This window comes from Halichoerus grypus, chromosome 1 (assembly GCF_964656455.1).
Source record: "Halichoerus grypus chromosome 1, mHalGry1.hap1.1, whole genome shotgun sequence".
Taxonomy (NCBI): Eukaryota; Metazoa; Chordata; class Mammalia; order Carnivora; family Phocidae; genus Halichoerus; species Halichoerus grypus.
Window position 1 is genome coordinate 32,732,356 of NC_135712.1, and position 26,702 is coordinate 32,759,057.

The following is a 26,702-nucleotide window of genomic DNA, read 5'->3' on the forward strand; positions in this document are numbered from 1 at the left end:
GGTTATAGGTGTACGATACATGTCTCAACATCACTATGGTTGAACTAAAAAGACTAAGAAAATATATGATTAGGTAATGAAAATGTATCTGATGAAAATATATTACCCATGTATAAAGTTTTAGTTAAACTATGCTAATTATTTTTAAAGCTAAGTTATGACATGGCATCAAAAGGAAAATCATGGTATTCTCAAATGATAAAATGCAATTTAAGTCAATCATAAGTATTTATAGCATGCATATATGATATTCCCAATTATAATAACCATTGTAAAGCTAAAGAAGAAGTAGTAAAACAAAAGCGTAAAAGATAGAAACACAAAAGTAGGTTTTTAAGCAAATAAAATATGGAAAGGACAAATCAAGAAAATTATTTAAAACATGAAATGTTTTTTTTTTTTTCTGGCAAGAAAAAGATGGGTTTCATTCAGTGAGTCTTTAGTCTTTCAATTTTCCTTTTTCTTTTTTTTAAAAAGATTTTATTTATTTGAGAGAGAGAGCATGAGAAGGGACAGCGTCAGAGGGAGAAGCAGACTCCCCGCTGAGCAGGGAGCCCCATGCGGGACTCCATGTTGGGACTCCAGGATCATGACCTGAGCCGAAGGCAGTCGTCTAACCAACTGAGCCACCCAAGAGCTCCAGTCTTTCAACTTTTCTAATATACTGTGTAGACCATTTCCTATCCTGTCTGTAATTATATGTATCAAACAAGATTGGGAAGATCTTGTATTACATACAGTGAGGTGGCAGAATGGACTGGCATGGTGTGAGCAATATCATCATGGGTTTTGGAGTCAGAATTCAAAGTGGGTTCAAATTCTGGCTCTGTTAAGATTAAATTGGAAATAATAATTCTTTTTTCACAAAGATTTTTTAAGGATTAAATGAGATCAGTGCAGAGAAAAACAAACAGTGAGTGCTCAGTGAATGCTATCCATTGATGGTAAGTGTATTATTTCTTACCCAGAAATTAAAGACACAGTAAACCAGATATATAACAGTCTTTAATTATATTTATTATTAATTATTAAGGTTTGTTTATAAAATCTGTCCTCAATTACTAATGGCTAAATGTTGTAACAGTGAAGATAGATTGTTCATGCAAATATTCTTATGCAAAAATTCCACAAAGTTGTCTTTTAAATCATAAATGTGAAATTATCAATAGTGGAAAGAACATGACAAATTACCAGCACAGTCAGCTTTAGCTTTCAGCTTCCATTTAAAATAGATCTTTTTATTTCTGCAGACCTCCCAAATAATCTATTAGTTACCTCAGTAAAATTACCTCAAATCTTCAATAAATAATTGACAAAATAGTTTTGATCCATCAAAAACTTAAAATATAATAATTAAACAGATATCTTACAGCAAAGTCTTCTGAATAAAGACCAGATGAAGATCAATACATTGTCCAAATATTCTATGGAATTTGGCTGCATTTGCTTAACTTATAGTGGAAAAAAAAATATATAGTAATATAATACATATATAATAGATATATAATGTAATAAAATATATAATTGTATGTTATAATTATAATATATTTATATATTAGATCATATATTATTATATATATTTATAGTTTCATATATATATATATATACAATATGCAGAAAGACTAAGCATGAAATGGGACTATCCAAGGAAACATGAGATGCATGAATGCTTGTTTCCACTGAGTCCACAGATTTTATGTACCAAAAGAAGTGTATAATAAATTGGCCTCTTCTCTCCTTTCCTTTCCCTTTCCCTTTTTTCTTTCTTTCTTTCTTTCTTTCTTTCTTTCTTTCTTTCTTTCTTTCTTTCTTTCTTTCTTTCTTTCTTTCTTCTTTCTTTCTTTCTTTCTTTTTGTGGAAGGGTGGTTATGTTGAATCAGATCTCATAAATTTTGTTATTATATGACTTGACTTCTAATATAATGAGGTACATTCACATAAAATAATGACATATTTCTGACAGTGCCAGACATTTCTAAGTCAATGTTTAATGATTTTAATAGAGTATTTTCTATATTTTATCTGAATTAATCACACTGATTCTACTGATTCTAATTTTCCAGTTGATTCATGCATTTAGATACATTTTGTTTGTCCATGTTACTGTTTTCATGCTTTTTTCACTAAACCTTTTCTTCAGGCTTTATTGAAATTTGACAACTCTAGTAATTTTAACTAATTATTCTAATTCTTAATCATTTCTTTACCTTAAATTTCAGTTTTCTTCCTTTTCTTAGTGGTCATTCAATTAAACCATACTATGAATTTATTATCCAATTCTTATTATTAATAGTGTCATAAAAATTCAATTAAGTTAGAGGCAATTCTACTTATCAAATAATTATTGTAGTCACCTTTACTTTTGCCTTTATTATCTACTTTAATCAATCAGACTGATTGAGATCCTCTAATACCATGTTTGGTTCCTTTCTATTAATATTTTAGTTGAGATTGATGGATCTGTGACATTTACATCACGTCAGCCCACCCTGGTCTACCACATAATAAATTTAATTGAAAATAATGCCACTCTTGAAAAATTACAGTTTATTTTCCATCTGTTGAAATAAAAGTCTATTACGATACACCACAACAGTGAATCAAATTTGAATGAATCCTTAAAAGTCACAATAGATTCAACACAAATATAAGCAGGTACACACAGATAAACACACAAGGTAAAACCAAAAACTTACTTCCTACCTGACAGCAAATGACTAAATTCTTGGCCAATTCTAGTCAATATTTCAATGTCTCATTATATGCTTCTATAGTTTCTTTAGACTAGTGATTTTCAAACATATTCTGTGATCAGTATATAATTTCTGTCTTTGTTTTTTTAACAACGAAATACAAAGAAATAAACAGTATATGCCTATAGCTTCATTGTTGCAAAGTATTTCACTAAAACAAACAAAGAGACAAAACAAAAATATGAAAGCCCTTCTATCACCAAGATGCCTCAGAAAATAAATGTTAACTTGTGGGCATCCTTCTGTTTGCTTTCACAAACTGAAATTCTGGGTGACATATTTGAGAGCTTTAAAATATTTATTATGCTAAACAATCTAGTAATAATTATAATGAAATCAACCACGGTAGTCTCAAAATATGTCACAGTGTCTATTAAGAGCATTCACAATGATCATGTTTCCCTTGTTTGCCCTGAAGCATTATGTCACTAAATAGAACTGCCTAACAGTTGTGACTTAACATTCTTATATATTTAAAAGGTAAATTGTAATATATTCTGCTAAATTTGCATTCTTTTCTTTCATTGAGGTTGTAGTGAAATTGTGTCACATCTGTTTTTCATAGCAAATTAGAACTTCTCTACATTGCTTAATATTTTCTGTTGATTAAATACTGTGACTTTACACACTGAATAGTCTGTTGGGACTTGTAAAGGGGGGCTGGTTCAAGGCACTGCGTAAAATCTGCTATTCTGAAGAAAAGTAACTAATTATTCTCACGTCCATAAACTCCACAATAAAATTCACCTCTTTCAGGACATGGTGTTTTCTAACTCCTCCATTAATCTGGAGCAATGCTCCGTTTCAAATATTCTTAGTTTCAGTCACTGACATCATCATCAGGGCTCAAAACTACCTGATAATCTTTCACTCATCTACATACTTCCTGTATGTATGTTTCATATTTCCAAAAACTTACTAGCAATACCTATTTTCTGAGCACGAAGCTCAACATGGGGCTCGATCCCAGGATCCCGAGATCATGACATCATGACCTGAGCCAAAGTCCCATGTTTAACTGACTGAACCACCCAGGCAACCCTATTTTTCAATACCTATTTTTCAAATAATAGTAGCTACTGTTACTGAGTGCCTTCCTACGTGAGGCATTGTACTAGATACTTTACATAGTCTTCAATGTAATGTTCACAACCACAAGTTATCATCTTCTTTAAACAAACAAACAAAGCAAATAAACCAAAAAACCTATTTGCAAGTTTCCCAAGTCCACACATTTCATACAGAATACAAGTAATTCTCACACTAAAGCCAGTGCTTTGATTTATACCTTCCAGCCTGTTTACTATAAATAAAGCAATCTGGTAAAATGGCTGATTCCTATACACACTTAATAAAAGCTTCATTCATAAAAACGAAATACCAGAAAAAGACAGCTCATCTTTAAAGAGATAGCATGACACAAACAGAGAGAGAGAGAACTAAAGAGAAAGATTAACTCTAAATCTTATAGTTAAAACTTGAATAAACCACCTTCATTGTGATCCTTAAAAATCAATTTTCAGTCTTCCCCAGAGCGGTGGAGTTGCTTCTGTGTATATCCAGAGCACATTAGACACTTGACCCACATGAACTTCTTCCACCCAAATAACACTCCTGAATTGATCCTCTTATCCCCACTATACTAACTGGTTTCTTAAACAACTGGTGTTTCTTTTCATAGAAATTGTCTCTGGTCTTCCTTTTCAATTTTAATTTTATTTGTCCTATTTTCAGCTATATTTAATATTTTTAGATGCCAAAAATTGGTTTTGTGATTAGACAATTTTTTCCATATCATGCTAAGTAAACAATAAGTTTTATTGTTAATACTGACAAAAATGATATTATTATTACCCTTTTCACATTTGATTCTGATTTCATATATCAGTGCCACAGAATATATTCTTTCCAATATCATTTCTTTACACTGAAGACTTACAAGGGGACTATTATTCTACATATTTAAAGTATCTTATGTAAATGAGGACGATGTCACATATTTAAAAGTTCTTAGGAGAAAATCGTGGTGACCTTGGGTTTGGTAATGAGTTTTTAGATACACCATCAAAAATATGATCCATCATTTTAGTGAAAGATTCTGTTCACCATACAGTGTTACATCTAATACACTAAGTAATCACACAAGTATAAAAGATGTTTCTGAATGCTAGCTTTTCATATAAATAAGTACATTGATATTTCAGTGAGACTATGTGAGAATATTTCAGTGAGAATATACAACAGTGTTGCATTTAGTATACTTTAAAAAGTTATAGGTACAGGGACACCTGGGTGGCTCAGTTGGTTAAGCGTCTGCCTTCGGCTCAGGTCATGATCCCAGGATCCTGGGATCGAGTCCCACATGGGGCTCCCTGCTCAGCAGAGAGGTTGCTTCTCCCTCTGCCTGCCGCTCTCCCTGCTTATATTCTCAAGCTCTCTTGCTCTCTCTCTCTGGCAAATAAATAAAAATTTTTTTAAAAAGTTATAGGTACAAAAGGTATTTCTAAGAATGGTAATTTTATATGTGAATAATTAAAGTGTTATTCCAGGAATGACTGTATTCACCACCTTGTGCTTAAAACATTCTGCAAAGGCACACAAATAAAAGACGTTTCTAGGAATGGAGGCTGTATATATGAGCACAACGTGTTATTGCAATGGATAACTGTGTTCAACACAATGTGGTGTATTCAATACACCTGGAAAAAGCATGTGTATAAAAGATGTTTCTAAGAACGTTAAATGTGTATGTGAATTACTGCAGTGTTATTTTATGGAAAGAATCTATTCACCAGTGTGTGATATATGGAATACATAATGCAGGGTCACATGTATAAAAGATGTTTCTAAGGATAATAAAGTTGTGTTGCACCGGGGGGGGGGGGGAACCATGATCCATGAACAAAAAAGATTTGATAAGTCAGATTTTATTAAAAACTTCTGCTCTGCAAAAGACACTTTAAGAAAATGAATAGATAAGCCACAGACCAGGAGAAAATATTTTTAAAATATTTTAAAGATGAGAAAGGATTTATAGTCAACATACACAGAGAAGTCTTAAAACTCAACAAAAATGAAACAAATAACCCAATTAAAAACTAAGTGAAAAATCTGAACGGACACCTTGCCCGAGAAGAAATACAAATATCAAATAAGCATATGAAAATGCGCTCAATATCATATGTTTCTAGGGAATTGCAAATTAAAATAACACTGAGGTATCATTACACATCTATTAGATGGCTAAAATGCAAAATACTGATAGCACCAAAGTAGCAAGAATGGGGAGCAACAGGAACTCTCATTCTTTGCTGGTAGGAAAGCAAAGTGGTCCATAAAAAGTTTGGCAGTTTTTTAAAAGGCTAAAACTTAGTTTTACCATAAAAGTTCTTGGCTGGAAAAATCTAACGAAACTATAGTTTTGAGAGAATGATGCCAAAAATAAGATTCAATGAAATAAGTTTCACTTCACTGACAAATTGATTCAGTAAATATAATAATACATTAGTTACAGGTTGGTTAAGGAGTACTATTACCTTCTAATCAGGACCAATTTTTATAATATCCAACATTTAACTGTAAATACTTAGCAACTACTCCTTTCTGTACATAATTAACTTTTAGTATGCTTTTGAAAGTAAAGTATTACAAAGTCAGTTCTTGTTATTACATTGACATTATCTAGAGTCTAGCAAACACTTATGGAAAAAGAGCACAGTATCTACTGAAGCTACTTTTGTCTACCTAGGAACTTCTGCGGAAAAAAAAAACTATACAAAAGCTAAATTACAAAAAAAAAATGCATTATTAATTTCAGCACGGTGCATACTGGTTAGGAATTTCAGTTATCTTAATGGTAGTAAGATCCCAAGTATGTAAGCTGAGTTTCCTGATAAAAGATTTCTAAACCTGAGAAAGACACCTCTCCCAGGAAGGAAAAAAAAAAAAAAAAGCAAAACAGGCTTTAAATGGATATATTTTAATTGTGTTTGTATTCTTACTGTATTTCTTTACATTCACCAAGTGTGTGGCTTTAAAGTCATGATCTATTAAGAAGAGTTGGTTGCCAGTGAATATTTGTGCCTTTACCTAAAGTAGCTTTGAGGAACATGAGGAATGTGTTAGGCTCAATTTCCCTCCATATATCATATTTCATTGATTCAAAGATACATTTCCCCCCATATTCTGACTCTGAATTCTTACAGTTGATGGCACCTTACAAAAGTTAATGAGCCAGACAGCAGTTTTTATGTGATTGTCATTACCTGTGATGTGATTACTTGGTCATAACTGTTCATACTGCTGGCATTTTGGTTGAGTTATGTGCATTATAGGGGATACACATGTTGAGTTTAATTATCACTTAAAATGTCTTCTACAAGTCCAACTAAAATTGAGCATTATCAGTAAATATAATTGTTATTTGAAGCTTAGAAACAAAATTTCAGAAATAGATTTGAGATTACTGGAGGGAATATTTATTGTTGGAGGAATGATCTCAGATCTATATTTTTTGTGAAGCAAAAATTAAGCTACTGAAGAAAAGGAGATAGAACATGTCTAGATAGAATATGTCTACTTTCTGAGAAATTTCAAAAAGATTGCTTTTTGCCCACCAAATTAGAAGCAAAAGAAACTGTCTGTTCCTCTAGGAGAGATGAAAAAACTTCAAAGCATTAAGAGGCTGGTCTGATTAATGCATCACACAAAACTATCCCTAAGACATTGCTCAAGGCTTAAGCGCTAGTTATATTTTTTCTTAGCCAGACATAATGGCACATCTTACAATCATTGTCACCTTACAGTTGGTGACATTCAGTTTCTTTAAAGAACATGAAATCAGCTATAAAACACTTCTCGTTCTGCAACTATTTAAAAACCACAATTTTCTCATCATATTAGAAAATAAAAATCCAAGAAAAGAAAAAATTTATGCGCAATGGAATTTATTAGAGTCACAAGTGACAAGGAAAATCTACAATCCAGTAAGCAATGACACATCATGAACGAGACTGGCAGCACAGGATTCTGGGCACTCACCCTCAGCTTCCAGTAAGAGTTATGCCATGCTCATGCCTCTAATTCAATTCCACGACATGCTATGGGACTCGACAGAGTAAACATTCAAATAAAAGTGAAAGACCGTGTTGATAGAAAAATGAGAAATTATATATTTCTATAGAATTATTTTCATATACAGGGTATTTAGTCATTTGTAGAGCTACATTGCCCTAGTACTATCTAATAAGTTAGATACTGAACTATTGATATTGATGGGAAAATAGGATAATTCTTATCTTTTATGAGGATTCAAAAATTAACCTCTATGTCAGCCTGTATGCATCCACCAGACCTATATGAGTAATTTAGAATAAACACGAATACTCTTGTATACACACACCTATATTTAAATACATAATTAAATTTATGTATTTACATACAAGTGTTATATACATGTATATGGATGCACACATAAATATGCATATTGTGAAACAAATTTATGTATATGTACATAATGTCATATCTCCTTTGAAAATTTGCACAGTGGATTCTCTTTTGGGGAGAAGGTCAATTTTTATATTTTGAAGGCTCTCATATGCATTCAACCTTTCATGTTGAAGTATTTATATATTCTTTGTATTTTAATAGTCCAAAATACCCATTTTACTTATCAATTATTTAAACAAAAGAAATAATTTTCAAAGCCTTTCTCCCGTGTGAAAACATGGCAGAGGCTGGGTCTGTTTATATAACAAAGGACACAGACGTGTGGACAGAAGAGATCCGCAAGTATAGAGAAAGAATAAATGAATGCTCACTAGGAAATCTAGGGTAAAGAGTTGAATGAAGTAATGACAGCCTCTCGGGCAAACAGAATTTTTTACAAGAGGCTTTCCCCACCCTCAGGCACAATTACAACAGCTGTACCATATAGCCTCTATCAGTCATAATCTAGAGGAGTGCCTCTTTCTATTAACCAAGCAATAGAGGAGCAAAAATTACTTATACCAGTCCATATGAGGCACTCGGTTTGCTGCACGGCATTCTGATGGCTTAATTAGGTGGCTAGTGTGGCACATGAGGTTTCGCAAGCCAGGTTCATCACAAAGACATCATCAAAGCAGAGGAGTCATGGGCTTTACCGCTAGATTACAAATACGAGTTTCTTCATTGGGTGTCTTGTCACTGACTGTTAGTTTGCTTCCATCTACTTAAACAATTAGATAAAGCCTCACCCTCGTAGACCAAGGCTAACAAAGAGCCATGGAATTGAAGACAGCTGGCAATTTCTCCACTTATTAAGATCTCATCTTCAACTGAGTGATGGTCTCTAGAAAGTAAGGAATGTGTTTTATTTTTTTGAGTGTGTGTTCTCTTTCAAGACCTGACACATCTAGCCATGGAGTTTCCAATCCTATTTAAGACCCACAAACACAAAAACTTACAAACAAAACAAAACAAAAACAAGGTCACATCACAATGTCAACTGATTTAATAATCGAAGAATTTCAAAAATGTGTTTTTATCAGTAAAAGAATATGAAGGAAGATCCCGAAAAACACAATTACACTGAGAGAATAAATCATATATACCAGATATTTTAACAGCCATTTACTCCATAGTTTGGTTATATTATTCATTTTATGATTGCTAACTTTAACTTGGTTAATTGTCCAGAAAAATTCTAGTAGTTTTAATATATATGCAAGAGACAATAACAAATAATATATACATTCATTCATATATGTATATATGTGTATATATTCATAAATATATGTGTATGTATATACATTCATAGACATGTGTATATACATACACACATATATATGATGAATGACTCTAAATAGAATTATAGATAATCATTTTGAGCTTAAGTCCAACAAAAATTATAAAGCAATTAGCAGTTCGAAGACCTAATGCAAGTATACTATTATGCTTATATATTTTTTACTTGATCTTTTAAAAGTTATATATTGTAAATCATCTAACAATAAATATGCATTAAATCAAATCATAGTGTAGCACTCTATGTCCACCAATTTCATTAATGATGCCACCATTTGCCCATCCTCCAACAATAAATCTTAGGGTCATCCTTCACTCATCTTCTTCCTTTCTTTCACTTCCCATGATCCCTCAGCATTTCTGACTCCATATCCATGTTTTGCAAATCTCTTTTCCTTCTCTGTTGCCTGATCTATACTGAGGATTCTGATATTTTTTTCTGTAATCTCTTCCTCTCATTACCTTATTCATTTATCAATAAACATTCAGTGAATAATTTCTATGTACTACTTACTCTTTTAGGTATTGATAATACTTTTGAAAAAACTTCCAGGAGTGTTTTCCTGTATTCTATCATTATGATCATTTATTCTAACTAGAAAATTAGATGAATAATTGATTTTCATTATGTTTGTCAACTCCAGAAAGACAATTTCTTTTTACATTTATAGCTTCTTAGCATCATATAAAAGGCTCCTCAAGATTTGAACTTCAAATCTCTCTGGACTCATCTCCAAACATCCCGTAATAATGCACTTTTCCTTTCAACCAAACCACACCACAGTTCTTCTTATAGTCTTCATAGCTCTGTCTCCTGGCATGAGCCTGGGATTTTCTTTCCCACTCACCCCTCTCCAACCAGGTAGAACTTATAAAACTAAAGTGCATAGCTCACAGTAGGTGCTTAATAAGTGCTTACTTTCCAACAGATTCTTATTTTGTTTGCCTGCTCTGTGAAATGTTCTGTGAGGTCCTCAAGTTGTTGCTCTAGGTTCTAAAGGGCATTTGGCAAAGACCTTATCACAGGATCTCATCCTTGATTATGCGTCTGTTTTCCCTCAATGGCTTCTGTAGTTAGTTACTGTCCTGCTACAACCATATACTGCAGATTAGGCTGGTCACACACAGTATAGATAATAATAATGTTATTATCAAAGTTATTAAGAACAACTTCCATATATAGAATCCATTCAGGATCCCAAATTCTTTGAATATTTTATCTTTAATTCAGACCCAACACAAACTAATTCTAACTTTCTTTCTGAAGTGTAAACTGACATAAGGAGAGACTAACTTACTGACCAAGGTAACAAAACTAATATATAGTGGAGATATTATTCAAACACAGACCTATCTGAACCAAAAGTCTTCTTTTCTCCGCTATGACATTTTGATGTTTTTAATGTTTCCTGAGTAGTCTTCCCTCCCCCTTACTGACATCCCTCCCCCCGCTTTCTTTCTTGGTATGGCTAGGTTCTTTATTATTTTGGTTAAAATTAAATTATGAAAAGTAACATTCAGAGAATCTGTGGTTTCTCTTATATTCTGGCTTTCTAGCTTCCTATAAAACTTAGAGAAATCTGTGATACAAAATTTTATTGTATTTCATTTGTAGTAAATATTTTTTGTAGCCATCACATTGAGGTATAAGTCATAAATTCATACTTTGTCTTTTCATGGTTCTTAACCGAACTGACTTGCCCACTAGCCACAGTGGCATAGTGTGGGCCAACAATACAGTTAGGGGCCCATGAAAATATTTTTATTTTAAAATCAGAAAAAGTGAAAGATTATACTCATGTTAATGTCAACACAAACATTAAAATATGTTTAATATTCTTTATGGTGGAATAAACCCATGAAGGTAGAAGTAGCTAGGGCTCCCATTAGTTATAATGAAAAACGCTGGGCTCTTAATCTCTTTTTATAGAAAATTTGCATAATTGATATATTATTCTAATTTGGTTATAAATTCCCAGACACCTAATGTCTGAATAAACATTTCATTAAGGCGTGGTGAAAATTTAGGAGAAATTGTACTAATTAGGCAAAACTAAATATTTTATAAAGCAATTTTAAAATATATACGTTAATTTTCACTGACATATTAGTTTAGTGCCTTTCCTCCAGTGCGAACAACGATATTTCTGAATCTCTAAGTATTACTATGAGATCAAAATAGCAAAAAAATAGGTAAAAACAAAGCAAAACAAACCAGCAATAGCCTCAAATCTGCTCCCCCAAATCCTTGAAATATCTTAAAGAATTATCTTCAAATACTTTTATCCCCCTCTCATGTGACTCCTTCCTCAGAGAGTAAACATTTCTTAATGTACTCAACTATTTATCAACTTAAATATTGTCCAAAGCAGTGTTTCTCAAATTTTCTGTGTATTAGAGTAATTTGGGGTGCTTACAAAACTTCAGGTTTTGGGGCTTCAAATCCAGGCTCTCTCTCTTTCAGCGATTCTGCCATGGGCCCTAGAAAACTTTATTTTTAATGAACATCTAAAGCGTTTCTGAAAAATATAATCTATGGGAAATACATTAAGAGGCAATTCTAGAGTCATACAGATTTGTCAACTAGCACATAAAATCATATCACTTTTATTTACTTATTTATTTATATTTATTTTTTTACTTTTGTTTATAGTAACACCTCTATCAGTGCATAATTGAAAGAGCTAAGTAACCTGTTAAAGTACTTTTAAGTTTAAATGTTATATTCTAATAGAAGAGACAATTAACTTTTTAAGTTTGTAAAATTAATTAATTTCTGAATAGTCAATGCAGTTAAAAAAATCAAACTGCCCATGAATAAGTGATCTCTATAAACTGCAAATATTACGCCTTTTTCTGATCACTGCCTGTGACTACGGTGCTACAGAAACTAATCACAACCATTGGGCATATAATTCCTGTAGATAAAAACCTTTGTAGGATGTATATATGCAACATTATTAGTTAAATAACGTACTCCAGAAGAAATGTTTGAAGATTCTATCACATTTCAGTTTCAGAAATAGACTTTCTACTTTATCGTTTTTACATTACAAAGGAGATTTTTAAAATCTGAAACAATCCCTCAATCTATTCAACAATCTGTTAGGCATGTGAAAAAAAGAAAACACACAAAAATAGGTATATTTGGGAATTGTATGTATATGTGTCCTATCGTTTCTAGATTTTTACATGAAGAATTCTTTGTTTAAAATTCAAAATTTATCTATAGATGATTCAAACCCAGATAACACTTAGCTCGTTGCAATTACCGTCCTCTGGGTAAAACAGCAAGGTACTGAAGTGTTGGTGAATGGATAGGTGGGGAGGGTAAGCAGTAAATCATTTCAGACAATTTCACACTCAAGCCTTGTTGACATGAGGCAGGGCAAAGGAAATCACCCTGTCAGCACCTGCATCTCTAATGAAGGAAAACGCTGCTGCATATGTACAGAAGAGAGAGGGAAAAATAAATCACCTTTAACTTTAAAGTGCGCTGTTGGATTTACTCAAATACAAATGCAACCTTGTGGGCTTCCCCCGCCCCATGTATTTCCATTTAAAATCTTACAATATACACCTAGAATTCAGCATTGTTGCGTTTTTTTGTTTTTTTTTTTTACCATAGATGCTCTTCAAATTTTCAAATCAACCCATTGTATACGAAATGTGTACTTTTAAAACATATCATTTAACATTTGTCTTTCATTGTCTTCCTGACATCTGTTGCAATCAGAGGTGGATGTTTAAAATGTAAAGATGGGTATCTGTCAGAGTCCTTTGCAGGAGAGATTAAATAGGGATGTGGCATAGCCCAGATACAGAGGGCCTCCCGAGATAACCACAGTTGGCTTCAGAGTGCTTTGTATGTACATAAGAGATGAGGTAAAGCGACAAGACAAACGTCTAGCAGTGGTTTTCCTTCAGAGGCAGGTTTTCAACAGGCTCTATATGGAACGAAGGCAACGACTCTGAATTGTTACAGCGGCCTAACCATTCCCAGAATCCACCTTTTAATTATTCCTCTCTCTTAAAACTGATTTATAGTTTTAAACAAAGGTATTTCTTGATTTAAAATGTGTAATTTCTAGGCCACCTGCCCTGACACACCAACCACTTCCCATACAATATTGTAAATATACGAAAATGTAAATATGATAAAAGATAAGCTGTTTTAACAATGCATTATATAGGGAGACAGAAGAGAAAATTAAAAAAAATGCGAGCTGGGTTATCCATCAAGCCAAGGGTTATATTCAAATATTTTAATATTTAATGACACCAAGTAACCAAGTCACAGCTTTATTGAAAACCGCTTGATTATTGTGTTAATAAAATAATCTGCATTGTGATGGTTATTTGCATTGTTTTTTTTTATTTTGTGCCCTGAGGCATCTTGTGCCTGTCTACACTTCTGCTAAGGTAAGTCATTGAGTTAAGTTCTAGAGACCATATACTTCTTAGTTTTTCAGAAACTTGTGACTTTTTTTTCATTTATCTGCCTTTTGCAATAAATTTCTGATGAAGGAGAATATTCTTCTCTCAAGGTGAAGAGTGGAAGTAAATCAGGTGAATGAGAAACGGTTTTTTAAAAAGATGTTGATATTGATCTTCCCATCATTGCTCCCTCTAAACTCCACTAAACTCACTCCAGGTCCAGACCTCTACTGAACTTGAGAAAGCTAGAACCACAACAATGAAAGACATCAGGGCCTCAGTTCATTCTAGGATTAACATGAAGGAGAGAATCTGAGGCCGATGACTCCTCTCAGTAGTTTTGTCATCTCCTTAGCCTGAAACCAATGCTCCTGGGGGGCAGCAGGTAGGAAAATGACTTCCGGTCCGCAGGTGTTCCTTTTGAAAAGCTAACAGTATATTTCTTTTGGCAGGTAAATTACTTTGAAATAATTTTTGAACTCTGTTGTCCTGAACAAGACAGACATTTAACTTTATGCACCCCCTTTTCAGTCAGTACTCATATTTCTTTTTAAGATGTTGCCTCGTAGTGGGCCCTGAGTTACTAATCTGTAGGACATCTTGTTAACTAAATGAAAACTGATTGATCACCTCTGAAACCAATCTACATGTTGTATGAAGCAATAAATTCATTTATTTTAAGCTCTCTTTAGTTATAAAAATGTTTGCATATAGGATAGTAATTGCAGAGGTTTGACAAATTTAGACCTAAATGTTCAAGTTGATTGGTCTTCTTTGAAATGATACAATATCTTCTTGAATGAAAAGGTAACTTTATATTTCATACATAAACCTTACTCCTTCCCACCATACACAATAATGCATGCATTCCTTCTTCCAGATATCTAGGTAAAAATGATTCAAATGACACGTGATCATTTTGAGATTTGATTACCTGCTTGATAGCTAGATCATGGATTAAATTTGTTGACCTATAATAGTCACCGGCTGGCCAGGCAGTTTAAGGATAACTATACCTAAGCTATAATCTATATCTGTATGTATCTACAGTCATGGTTTTCAAAACATTTTCATACAAATACCCTCTTTACCCTGCCTGACAATTTGAAAAATGATGAATTATTTTGTACTTAATTTGCATTTTTCATGTACTTTAAAAATGCACGTTTTTCATATTGCCAATCTTTGATATTTGGTTCATTCACTAATTTTAAGCAATACTCAACAGAATTGTGGAAAGAGAAGGGAATGTAGAAACAGGTTAAAAATAAAAACTTTTAGTAATTTCAGTAGTGTATTAAGTACAAAGTAGCTAAATGTACTTTGCTACAACAGACTAGATTTTCTGTATACTTACACCCTATGGAAATGTTTTTAACAGATATAATTCCATTTGTTTATTCACAACTCCCTTATCTGCCAGGTACCCATTTTAACCTAGCAAGGGAGAAAAAGTCAAGCCCCTAGATTATTTGAAAATTCTGATTTGTGTGTGGATACAAATGATAATTACACATAGGTGCCAAATATTAAAATAAATACAACGGTAAAATAAATAAAACCCAAACTTCAAGGTTTAATTTAATGCAACACCATCTGCCATTCTTTTATGAATAACTTGTCTAAATTATGATGATAAATTAAACCTATCCAAATTAACTACAATTCATTCCCATAGCTTTATCTAAGAGGAAAGTTGACATTATATTTTGATTAGTGTATCAATATATTTTTCAATTTTCCTGTACCATAGCATTGGGTTTAGTTAATTTCCTATAAAAGAGTTTGAGTAAAGCTTTTTACAGCAATGTTATTCTAGCACCATTAATAAAATTACGACTTCAAGGACACCAGTTCTAACTTCACTGGAAACAACAGTAACTATGGCAGCATGTTGCATTTTTACTCTGACATTGTTCAGCCTGTTAATTAACATGTCACTCCTCTAAAGGAATTTCAGGTTTAAATACTTCACTTTTTTTGATGGCCCTTTTCTATGGTACTAACATGCATTTGTAACTGCTTTTTCTTTTTGTGTTACACATTTCTTCTCAACCATAATTATTCTTCTTCCACCACTCTAATTCACCAAGTTAATCTAATAATTCTTCACATGTTTCAGTAACAGTGAATATTTTTGTCAATTTTCTCACTTTCTCTAGGGAATTAATAAAGTGCTCTGTATTCAAAAATATTTGATCCCTGAAACATATCAGCACGCATACTTAAGAAACCATTCACACAGACTTACACATTTGAAAGCAAATGAACAAGTTTGATTTACAAGACACACAATGAAAAATGAATTTAAAGCAAAGAAAGTATACTGGTCATGATTTGATAAAACAGATGCTTGGCACTTACCTGCAATAACCTGGGCCTGGAACAGGTGATCTTTGGACAAGCTGAGGAGTGATATTATGACCAAAAAAGGAACATGTTTCCATTTCATCTTTGTCCCTTCCTTGCATTACACCCAGCCAGTGACAGATAGGTTTTATCTGGAAGAAAAAAACAAATAGCAAATTATTTTTTAATGGTTAGCTATGTTGAGATAAAGATAGTACTAAAAATATTTTGTGAAAAATTATAGTTTAAGTGCATTTGAAATATCATTTTTCAAAATGATAAAATATGTAAGTAGTTAAATACAACTTACACTGAATATATTTTAGGATATACATTTTGAACAAATATAGTATTTATTAATTTTGAAAATGCATTTTCAATCAGATATAATTAGCAAATAATTCATTGGTTTTCTCTAGCATTTAGGCAATACCAGATACATGTTTTTGTCTTCTCACCAATTTAATTGGGACACTCTCATCAGGTCCAGAAAACTCTAGGGTCCAGAAAACGTACTCATTCACTAAGCAAATATTTACAAACAGCTTATAATGAGCAAGTCACGATGCTACTTTGAAGATACGGCAGAAGACAAAACTAAATAGCTTCTCTTTATTCAGGTATACAAACAATTTGAGGCCACTTTAATGACATCAATTTATAAACACATTAAAAAAAAAACTTTTGTAGATGTTCTATTCTGAACAAAGCACCCTGTTATCAGTCATGATGGACCCAAGAAATATAAAATAGTGCCTTGTAGATGATGACTTTAACAGATGGCAGAATAAAACTACAGGAATTCAGGAGGAAGACGGATCAGTTTTGCTTGGGAGAACCGACCAACCTTACACTAAAGACATGGCATTTGTGATATGAGATAGTATTTGATAAATAGAAAATATTTTTCAAAATGAGAGAACAAAATAACCAAATATTCAAAGGAAATATATATATATGCGTGTGTGTGTGTGTGGGGGGGTGTATTCCAATAATACATTGATATATTCAGGGAACTGTAAGGGAGTTATTTGGCTGATGGTAGAGTTTGCCAGAATACAGTATGATAGAAAACTGGAAAGATAAAGACAGGCAATGAGGAATCACTGTCGAGTTTAATGATAGATAATAATATGACTCAAATTATTGAGAAGATAACTCTGGTAGGAATGTGAAGGATATAAAGTAATTATGAAGAAAGTTAGCATGGAGGCCATAACCACAGTACAGAAACTTATAATAAATGTTCACAAAGGACCCTGGGTAAGGAAATGAAACCAATGGCTGGTGTTGGGGTCGGGGGTCAGGTGACATTACACAAGAACACTTTGCAGGACTTAACATTACATTCAGGAGCTAGGACATGTACTCACTTAGTCAAAACTACATAAATAAATCTAGCACAAAGAAAATGTAATGTGTCCCCAAAGAAAAAGAAAGTTCTAGCACACATCTTGTGACACTCAGAATGACAACTTGAAAAAAGGGTCACCTACTTGAGTCTGTAGGTTTACCCCCACAAAGCCCATCAATTTGTCTAGGTGAGCTGAGCTGTCCTTACTTTCTTATCACTGTACAGTTAATTGCCAAGTTGTCCTTTAGCAGAGCCTCCTAATCCTCCTGCCAGACACTACAATCACTGAACTTACTTAAGATATTTGAGGATTATTTCTTCTCTTTAAGAATTCTGCAAGCCCCTCCTGTCTGGGCTAGAACCTTGCCTGCAAAGAAATATTCTTGGCTACTGTAGGCTCATGTTTGTTATCAATTTTGCTTGACTGGAGCTAATGCCTTTGTAACTCTCCTTACCCTGGTATCCTACTCATAAATGACATCACATACCCCCATTATCTTCCATGTATTATCTGTTTTAAGTGTCAAACGAGAGTAGAAAGTAGATTAGCTTTCAGATAATCACAAACGTAGATGAACAGTTCCACTCTTCAATCCAAACTCTGCGATTGTTAGTTTGTCCAGAGGCTTCTTCTCAGTTATCCCTTGGTGTTTTGACTTATAGTCACATTTCTCAGTGATGTAGAGATGATCAGTTCTTCCAGAGAAAATGTATAAATAAACTGCATCCTAGTAATTTCTGCTTGACTGGGTTTTGATGTAATAGATACCCTGTCATCTTGGATTCTGCTTGCCTAGGGATGTTCCCATCTTCCTCCTTTCTCTAACATTTGATTATTATGTGCACTAGACATCAGAGTCCCTGTTTTGAGATAAACTCTAGATCTCATATTCCTTATAGTTTTATAGAAAACTATAGTAAACTATTCCCTATAGTAGTTTGGCCTCAGCTTTTGATGTAAATAAAAGCATGTTTGAACCTAGAGGTTGTTTATGATTTGCTTATTATTTGAAAATTTAGAATCATTATATTAGTTAAATGATACTTTAAAGTATATTTATTGAAACTGAGATGTTCATATCTGTGGTTGCTTATATTCTAACAATTTCATTAATAATTACATATAACTTATTTGCTGCCACTAGCCATCGAAAATAAAAGCCCACATAAAACATGTGCATTCTTCTTTTAAAATCAATGCAACAGGGGCACCTAAGGGGCTCAGTCAGTTAAGCCTCCAACTTGTGATTTCAGCTCAGGTCATGATCTCATGGGTTGTGAGACTGAGCCCAGTGTCCGGCACAGTGCTCAATGGGGAGTCTGCTTGAGATTCTCTCCTTCTGCCCCTTCCCCCACTCATGTGCTCACTCTCTCTCACTCTCTCTCTCTCAAATAAATAAATCTTTAAAAAATAGCCTTTAAAAATAAAATAAAATCAATGCAATAATCATAACAAAATAAACCTGGAAGTATAAATATTTATTATAATTGGTTGAACTTCTGCCAGTTATGTTAACAGGATTGTGCTTTCTCTCTCTCTTTCAAATAAATAAATAAATCTTAAAATATATATATATATTTATAATTTTTTGGGGAATGATAAATCTATGGAAGTAACACAGTGTACTATTCTAGAAGCATAGATGGTAATACTAAATTCTTGGGTATGGATCTCAACTCTACCACTCATGTTGTTTGACTTTAGGCAAAAAAATTTAAGCTTTCTTAATCTCATCTTTCTCAAATATAAAATGTGAATAATAATAATAGTTACATCATCAGGTGAGATAATACGCATGGAGTGTCTAGAATAGTGTGTTTCATCACCTGATATCTATTAATATTAATAACACCATGACTCCGAACTTCAAATAGCATCCAGTGAGGTTCCTCCAGGATGAAGATGGAACCAATCTTTGATTTGTATTTACATGTTGCTTCACATTTGAATAGTGTCTGTTTTAGGTTTAACTTATAAGACAGTAGGGGTTTTGATTTAGTTTAATGAACTTTATTAAGTTAAATTTATATATGATAAAATGAACCCATTTACAGCATAGGTTTAAATTTAACAAACATATAGAGCTATGTAATGTCCACCCCAATGATGATATTGATACTTTCACAGACGCCTTGGTGTTAAAAGGTAAAATGTTATATGCATATGCTGTGCATGAATATGTGTTGCTGGTGTACATTTTCAAATAAAAATAAATGCATTGCCTGCCTGCTTTTAGGAGGAGGATTGCCTTAAAGATAGTTTTAATTTGTTCTACTAATTACTGTGAAATTTCTCGGAAAGCAGAAAAGTCCTATAAGAAATTAATTTAAGTAAATGCATGGTTCAACAAAGTAAAACATACTTCTTTAGGCATACATTTTGGATTACTTAAGAGAACACAAACATTCCCTAAGCGTATCAGTGTATCACAATGAGTATATTTCAGTCTCTTCTGAGACTCCTCAGCATAGGTAGCTCACTCTCTCTCTCTCTCTCTCTCTCTCTCATATTTAGGACAGAAACTATATTTACCAAAGCTTTCCTTGTTACTAACCAAAATTTGTTCTTCTTTAAGTTACACTACTCTCTTCGTTTTCCTTTTCAGTTGAAAACAAAAAGTGCTCTGGGAAATCAAAATAGTTTTTGGAGTCTCATCTTCTCAACCTTTTCATCGTATTCAGCTTCTGCTTAACTGATTGTCACCCAGTGAGTCAAAAGTTAGAATAGCTGGAAATGTTCCCCAAAACAACAAAACCAGGAACTGTTGATTTTCTTTGTCCTACTCTTAGATAAAAGAAACAACAGTGGCCTGTGGGTAATAGGTGAGCCCCAAACCTGGCTGTCCTTGTGAGATCAAAGACCAGGAAAGGCCAGACTCCTTTTGAATTCTGCATATAATAGATGAATCAGTCAGCAAACTACACACAGTAAGGAGATACTCTCCCTCTTTACAAATGAGATAAACTGAAGTTTGGTCTACTCAAATGACACTATCCCCCTAGAACACCTAAAGGAAAATCAATCATGAAAATTAAAGGTCTCTACTCAAAAGAGTCTTTGGAAAATTTTGGAACTTTAAAAAAGAATTAAGAATGCAAAATTAGGTTTGATGAGAGAGCTATAAATAAATAGTTGGGACGCCTGGGTGGCTCAGTTGGTTAAGTGGCTGCCTTCGGCTCAGGTCATGATCTCAGGGTCCTGGGATCGAGTCCCGCATTGGGCTCCTTGCTCAGTGGGGAGCCTGCTTCTCCCTCTGCCTGCAGCTCCCCCTGCTTGTACTCTCCCTCACTTTCTCTCGTCCATGCTCTCTCTCTCTAGCAAATAAATAAATAAAATCTTAAAAAAAATAGTTAATAAACATTTTTGCACAGTTAATACACGGAGAGCTCTGTGCCAGGCAGTGGAGATTCATAGAGATATGAAACAAATCTATACTCTTAATGTTAGAGCAGCAGATAATTTATTTTATATTAGTGACAAAGACACAAAGGATGAAGTTGGCCATGGAAGAAGCTGAAGGCGGGGAGGGGACTGGGGTGGCCTAGGCTTACAGGGTGTGTTGAAATCACAAAACTGCAGAAACCAGGAAAGAGAGTGAGGGGAGACAACCATTGTGCACATAAGTGTTGCTACAACAGAAGATATGAAATAAAAAATAAAAATAAGACATAATCTATATGCAGCACTTCACAGTTTATTTATTAGCCCATCAGATTTAATTATATCAGGAAAATAATACATAAGTCATTATCTTCCATCTGACATTATGAGTTCAGAACCTTCACGAGACTTGTCTGCATGAATATATGTAGTTAGCACATATAAGTGAATGGAAATCAACTCTACTATTTTTCTTTCCACGAAATCAAAACATCAAAGAGTTGCAAAGTCCTGAATACAAGGCTAATTCAAGGTTTTTTTCTTATCAACAGTGTGATTCAAGGTTTTTTTCCTATCAACAACTTTTTTCTTATCAACTTATATGGGAAGATAAAACTAGGTAACAACTATATAACTTGGGAATGAAAGTGAATCAAGACAAAAGAACCATGTAGAGGATTATTAGTATATTCTCATATGTGTGGTGAACAGGATCCTCTATAAAGTCTACTTAGGGGGATAAAAAGAAGGTATAAATATTAAGACACTGCAAAGGAAAGGCAATAGAATTTGGCGAAGCATATGACACTAGAAGCCAAAAAAGAAAAAGAAAAAAAAAGAAAAAGAAGAAAGAAAAAAGAAATGTGTGCTATTTTCAAAATATCCATCTAGTAAATGGAAAGCTTAATAAGAAATGTGTGTGGGGCACCTGGGTGGCTCAGTCGTTGGGCGTCTGCCTTTGGCTCAGGTCATGATCCCAGGGTCCTGGGATTGAGCCCCACATCGGACTCCTTGCTCCGCGGGAAGCCTGCTTCTCCCTCTCCCACTCCCCCTGCTTGTGTTCCCTCTCTCACTGTGTCTCTCTCTGTCAAAAAATGAATAAAATCTTAAAAAAAAAAAAAAAGATGTGTGTGTGTGTGTGTAATTTTTATAAATGACTGGCTAATTTACTCTTACTTTAGAGTTCTCTAGAATAATAATACATATATATAAGTCTGTAGGGAACCCTATTAAGAATTTATTATGGCTTCTGTTTAGTTAGGGGTGCTTTAAATTTGAAATAATAATAAAAGGTATATAATACCTTCTAAAAATGCTGATTTAATGCTTTTATATAGACAAGTTAAACTGGACAAATTATTACCAAATTCTTAAGTTAATGTCACATCTCTTATAAAAAGTATTATTTGAAAATAGCACACTACATATACAAGCAGGGCACTTAAATGAGTGATGGGTATTACGGAGGGCACTTGTTGTGATGAGCATTGGGTGTAATATGCTGAAAGTGATGAATCACTAAATTCTACTCCTGAAACCAACATCACCCTATATGTTAACCAACTAGAATTTAAATAAAAACTTGAAACAAACAAATAAACAAAAAGCAGAGCACTTAAAGCACATTTAGGGTTTAGGGCTAAATAGATTAAAACATTTATACATAGACACTTGCCTTATAATTCATTTATAATACCTTTGCCTTCTCATATACTTAGGGAACCCATCACTCTTAGGAGGATGTAGATACTATATATTTAGCCAAATGTTTACATTATCCTAAACCCCGAATTATTAATATCCTAGGTTTAAAGTGTCATTATTAACTTTCTGACTTCATTTATATATATGGATTTTGTAAAGAAAAAAGAGGAAAGAAAAGAAACTATAAGTAAAAGACTCTAGGAAAATGAGTTTGAAATCAATACTGAGAATAAAATCCATGATTAGAAAATAAAGGAGTGAAGGCAAAATAAAGACAAACCTGGAAAACAGGGTAGAGTTAATCAGGAATAGAGGAAGTAAGGGAATTAGCAAGATTTTCAGTGGTTTGTCACCTAATTTCTTGAAGCTCCTGGATATATAGGCAGAGCTATATTACTATTCACACTTCAGTTTTATTTGGATGGATCGCAGACCCTATATCCAATTTTGCCTCCACTCATTTCACAAAGACTAATTAATTCTCATTACATTTCCAGGAAATACACCATTTTAAATATACCATGAGAAAACTCAGGACATGGTGATAAACCTCAGGCTGTATATAAAGAATGAGAGGATTTGAGACTCTCTAATTTGTATCCAAAATGAACTGAAATACATTACCAAGTCAGGACAAAGAGTCAAAGAAACTTTTTTTTTTAAATTTATTTAGTCAATTTACTTAACACAGTCCATTTTTAGGACCATGTAGACAGATATGTTACCATGAATTAATAGTCAAAAGATAAAGTAATCTGAGACATACAACATTTTAGAATTCTTACTCTTCAACCTATACTAAATTCAAAAAATGCCATGGACAATGTTTCTGTCTGCTCAAAATTTATATGTTGAAACTTAATCATCACATCCCCAATATGATGATTTTAGGAGATGGGGCCTCTGGGAGGTGATTAGGTCATGAGGATGGAGTCTTCATGAATGAGATTAGTTCCCTTATAAAAGAGCCCAGATAGTCATGGGGAGAAGGGAAGCCTGCTGTCTGTGAGCCAAGAATGGGCCCTCATCAAACACCAGATCTGCCAGGGACTTGATGTTGAACTTCCCAACCTCCAAAACTATGAGAAATAAATTTCTGTTGTTTACAATCCACCTAGTCTAAGGCATTTTGTGATAGCAGCCCTAAGACAGTAAGCAATTTGCCAAAATTTAAGGATCTGCTATATTCCTAAAAACTTCCAAAATATTAAACTTCTGATTGTTTTATACATTTCACTCATTAGGGTGTTTAAAGACATGGCGATGAAACTGAAGATTATTTAAAAGAAAAACATTGGGATGCCTGGGTGGCTCAGTCAGTTAAGCAACTGCCTTCAGCTCAGGTCATAATCTCCGGGTCCGGCAATCAAGCCCTGCATGGGGCTCCCTGCTCAACTGGGAGTCTGCTTCTCTCTCTCTCTCTCTCTCTCCCCCTCTGCCCCTCCCCCCCACTTGTTTTCTCTCTCTCTCTCTCAAATAAATAAAATCTTAAAAAAAGAAAAGAAAAGAAAAACATCAAAAATATCAACTAGCAGTGAGGTGTTCTAAGAACATTACTAAGTTACAGTTTTAGGAGAATCATCAGAAAGAAAGGACAAATAATTATTTTATTGCTACAAAATGAGAATCTGAAGTATTCAATAGTTCTTAAAACATTGCACATGGCATATACAAAATACTGATCGACATCTTCAAATAAAGTACTATGAGCAGCATGAAGACAGTCAAATTAGCAATCACCATAAGTTCTACTTAATGTTTGGTCTCCTTTCAGCATATTGAAGTTGGCATTTCATCACTGGTTTAAAGCAACGCTAGCATGACTTTTGAATTAGATATTTTAACACAGTGAATTGCAAGAATTCATATATGCATTTCAAGATTAAAATATAAAATCAATAAAGACAGTAAGATGGTTGTCAACCACTGGCTAGAGTATCTTATCTAAATGATCGAAATGCAGTTATGTATAAAAATAAATGTAATGTGCTATCTACAGGGCATGATGAAGATAAACACCAGTCTCTCTACTATAGTTACCATAATCATTAAAGAATCAATGCCAAATTAAACTGCACAAATCCTTAAGGGGGGAGGGAGAAAAAAAGCACAGCAGTAACTGAAGAAAGGTTCAAATCAATTTTTCACCCTAAACATAGTGAAGTTCATTAGTATTGCTAACATAAAGGCGAAGGTAAAGACAGCAAAATGGAGATTTTTTATCTTCTTTCTCTTTAATTATAGGGTTGCTTCAGGCAACCTAACTTTCAGACTTGCTTAAAAAAAAGATTGTATTCATATATTAGCAGAATTATGTTAAAAATAAGGAAATTTAAAAGATAATTTAATGTAAAGAAATGTTGCATGTAAAGATGTAGATAGAACGTAAAGATTTAATATAAAGAAAATTCCACCAGAATTTTTTCCTTTTTATTTTGTAGCTAAAAAGAAAACTGTCTACATCAGGCATTCTTCAAAATCTATGTTCAAATTCACAAAGATGATTCCTTAAAAGTATACTCATGTACACAAAGACAAAAAGAAAGCAATTTTCAAACAAAAGCAGTTTTCAAAATGCTCTGCTCACATTAGCTCTGTGTCAGATGAATTCTATGCCCACTTGACCTTCAATCATATTTTTCATTTCATCGTTCTGATGAAAATTAGTGGGACACACGATGTTTGGTCATCCTAGCTAAAAGTGAATCCAGTTGCAGACATATTTTTCTGGAAAATATCATCTTTCAAGTAACATAACGTGGAAATAAACATCAACGGTCTCGCTATTCTAAAAATAAGTGTTGCCTCCGATAAGTCAGATTTATCTTAGCATGATAACAGAAATTAGAGGAAGTTGTCTGGGCATTGGTTTGGTCAAAGAAAAGTTAGATATGAAGCTAGTCTGGCTTGACACTTACACTGAGAGGGAGAAATGCGGAAGGGTAGAGGAGAAAAAGGGAGAAAGCACAAGAATGAGAGAAAATCAGAGAAACTGAACAGTTGATTTAGCAAGCATGTTCTGGTGGCAGTTCCTGGAAGTAACAACAAACCAATTGTATAGCAAGTGAGGTTAGTTATCTTCTGAACATCCTCACCTTTCAGAGAGTGCTGCCATGATCATTCTCTTCTCTCTGTTTAATCTAATTGAAAAGGAATGCCCGGTGACTCATTTTTTCACTTTAGAGACCAAGACTTAAATTAAAGCCAGCCATTCCGCAAATTAAAGGTGAACAACCCAAGCTGTGCTACTATTCAATGCCAATAAATACAAATATCTAATAAGGTTTAAAAAAATGTATTTAATGGAATATGATGCCACTATTAGAATACCTTTTCTAAAGACAAAACAAAGCAAAAATATACCAAAAAGCATATTAAAATGACCATGCCCCTGTACCTATACTTCATTTATTTAATAATATTTCTTTGAGAACCCATTATGTGCCATCCTAAGATTCCAAAATGAATACCACACAGTCTTTGCCCAGAAAGAGCTTGTATTATGGCAGGGGAAACAGACCCAGATAAGTTACATGTAGGATGATCATTTCTATCACAGAGTTTATTTAATAGAGTACTGTTCTATGAGGTTGAAGCAATTAGGCTTCTGGCAAACTGGAAAGTGTTCACCACAGAAGTGAACATTTCAAGGGATCTTGAAGGAATGGTAGTTGTTGATCGAGCCAAAAGAGTTTAAAACTGGAGAGGAACAGAATTCAAAACAAAAGTACCAGCTGTGCTGAGGCATGGAGGAAGGAGTCTGTGTGTTTAAAGAACAATAAATGATTTTATTTGGGTGGGATTTCAGGTGACATGTATGTGTGAAGCTGTGCTTGGAGAGGAAGCTGAAAATATAGAACAAAGCCAGGATGTAAAGAGCTCTGTGTGCAAAAAGACATTTAAGCAGAAGCAAGAATGGTACAAATGTGGTTTCTAG

At 33.6% G+C, this 26,702-nt stretch overlaps 1 protein-coding gene across 5 annotated transcripts in view; it reads right to left on the reverse strand.

Annotated features, from left to right (window-relative positions):
- Positions 1 to 26,702, reverse strand: part of ROBO1 (roundabout guidance receptor 1) — a 1,118,917-nt gene that overhangs the window by 942,142 nt on the left and 150,073 nt on the right. For all 5 annotated transcript variants that reach the window (XM_078059176.1, XM_078059199.1, XM_078059236.1 and 2 more), the window contains one exon: positions 16,341 to 16,477. In XM_078059176.1, coding sequence (XP_077915302.1) covers positions 16,341 to 16,428 — 88 coding nt within the window. In that variant the 5' untranslated portion in view covers positions 16,429 to 16,477. The remainder of the gene's footprint in view (positions 1 to 16,340; positions 16,478 to 26,702) is intronic.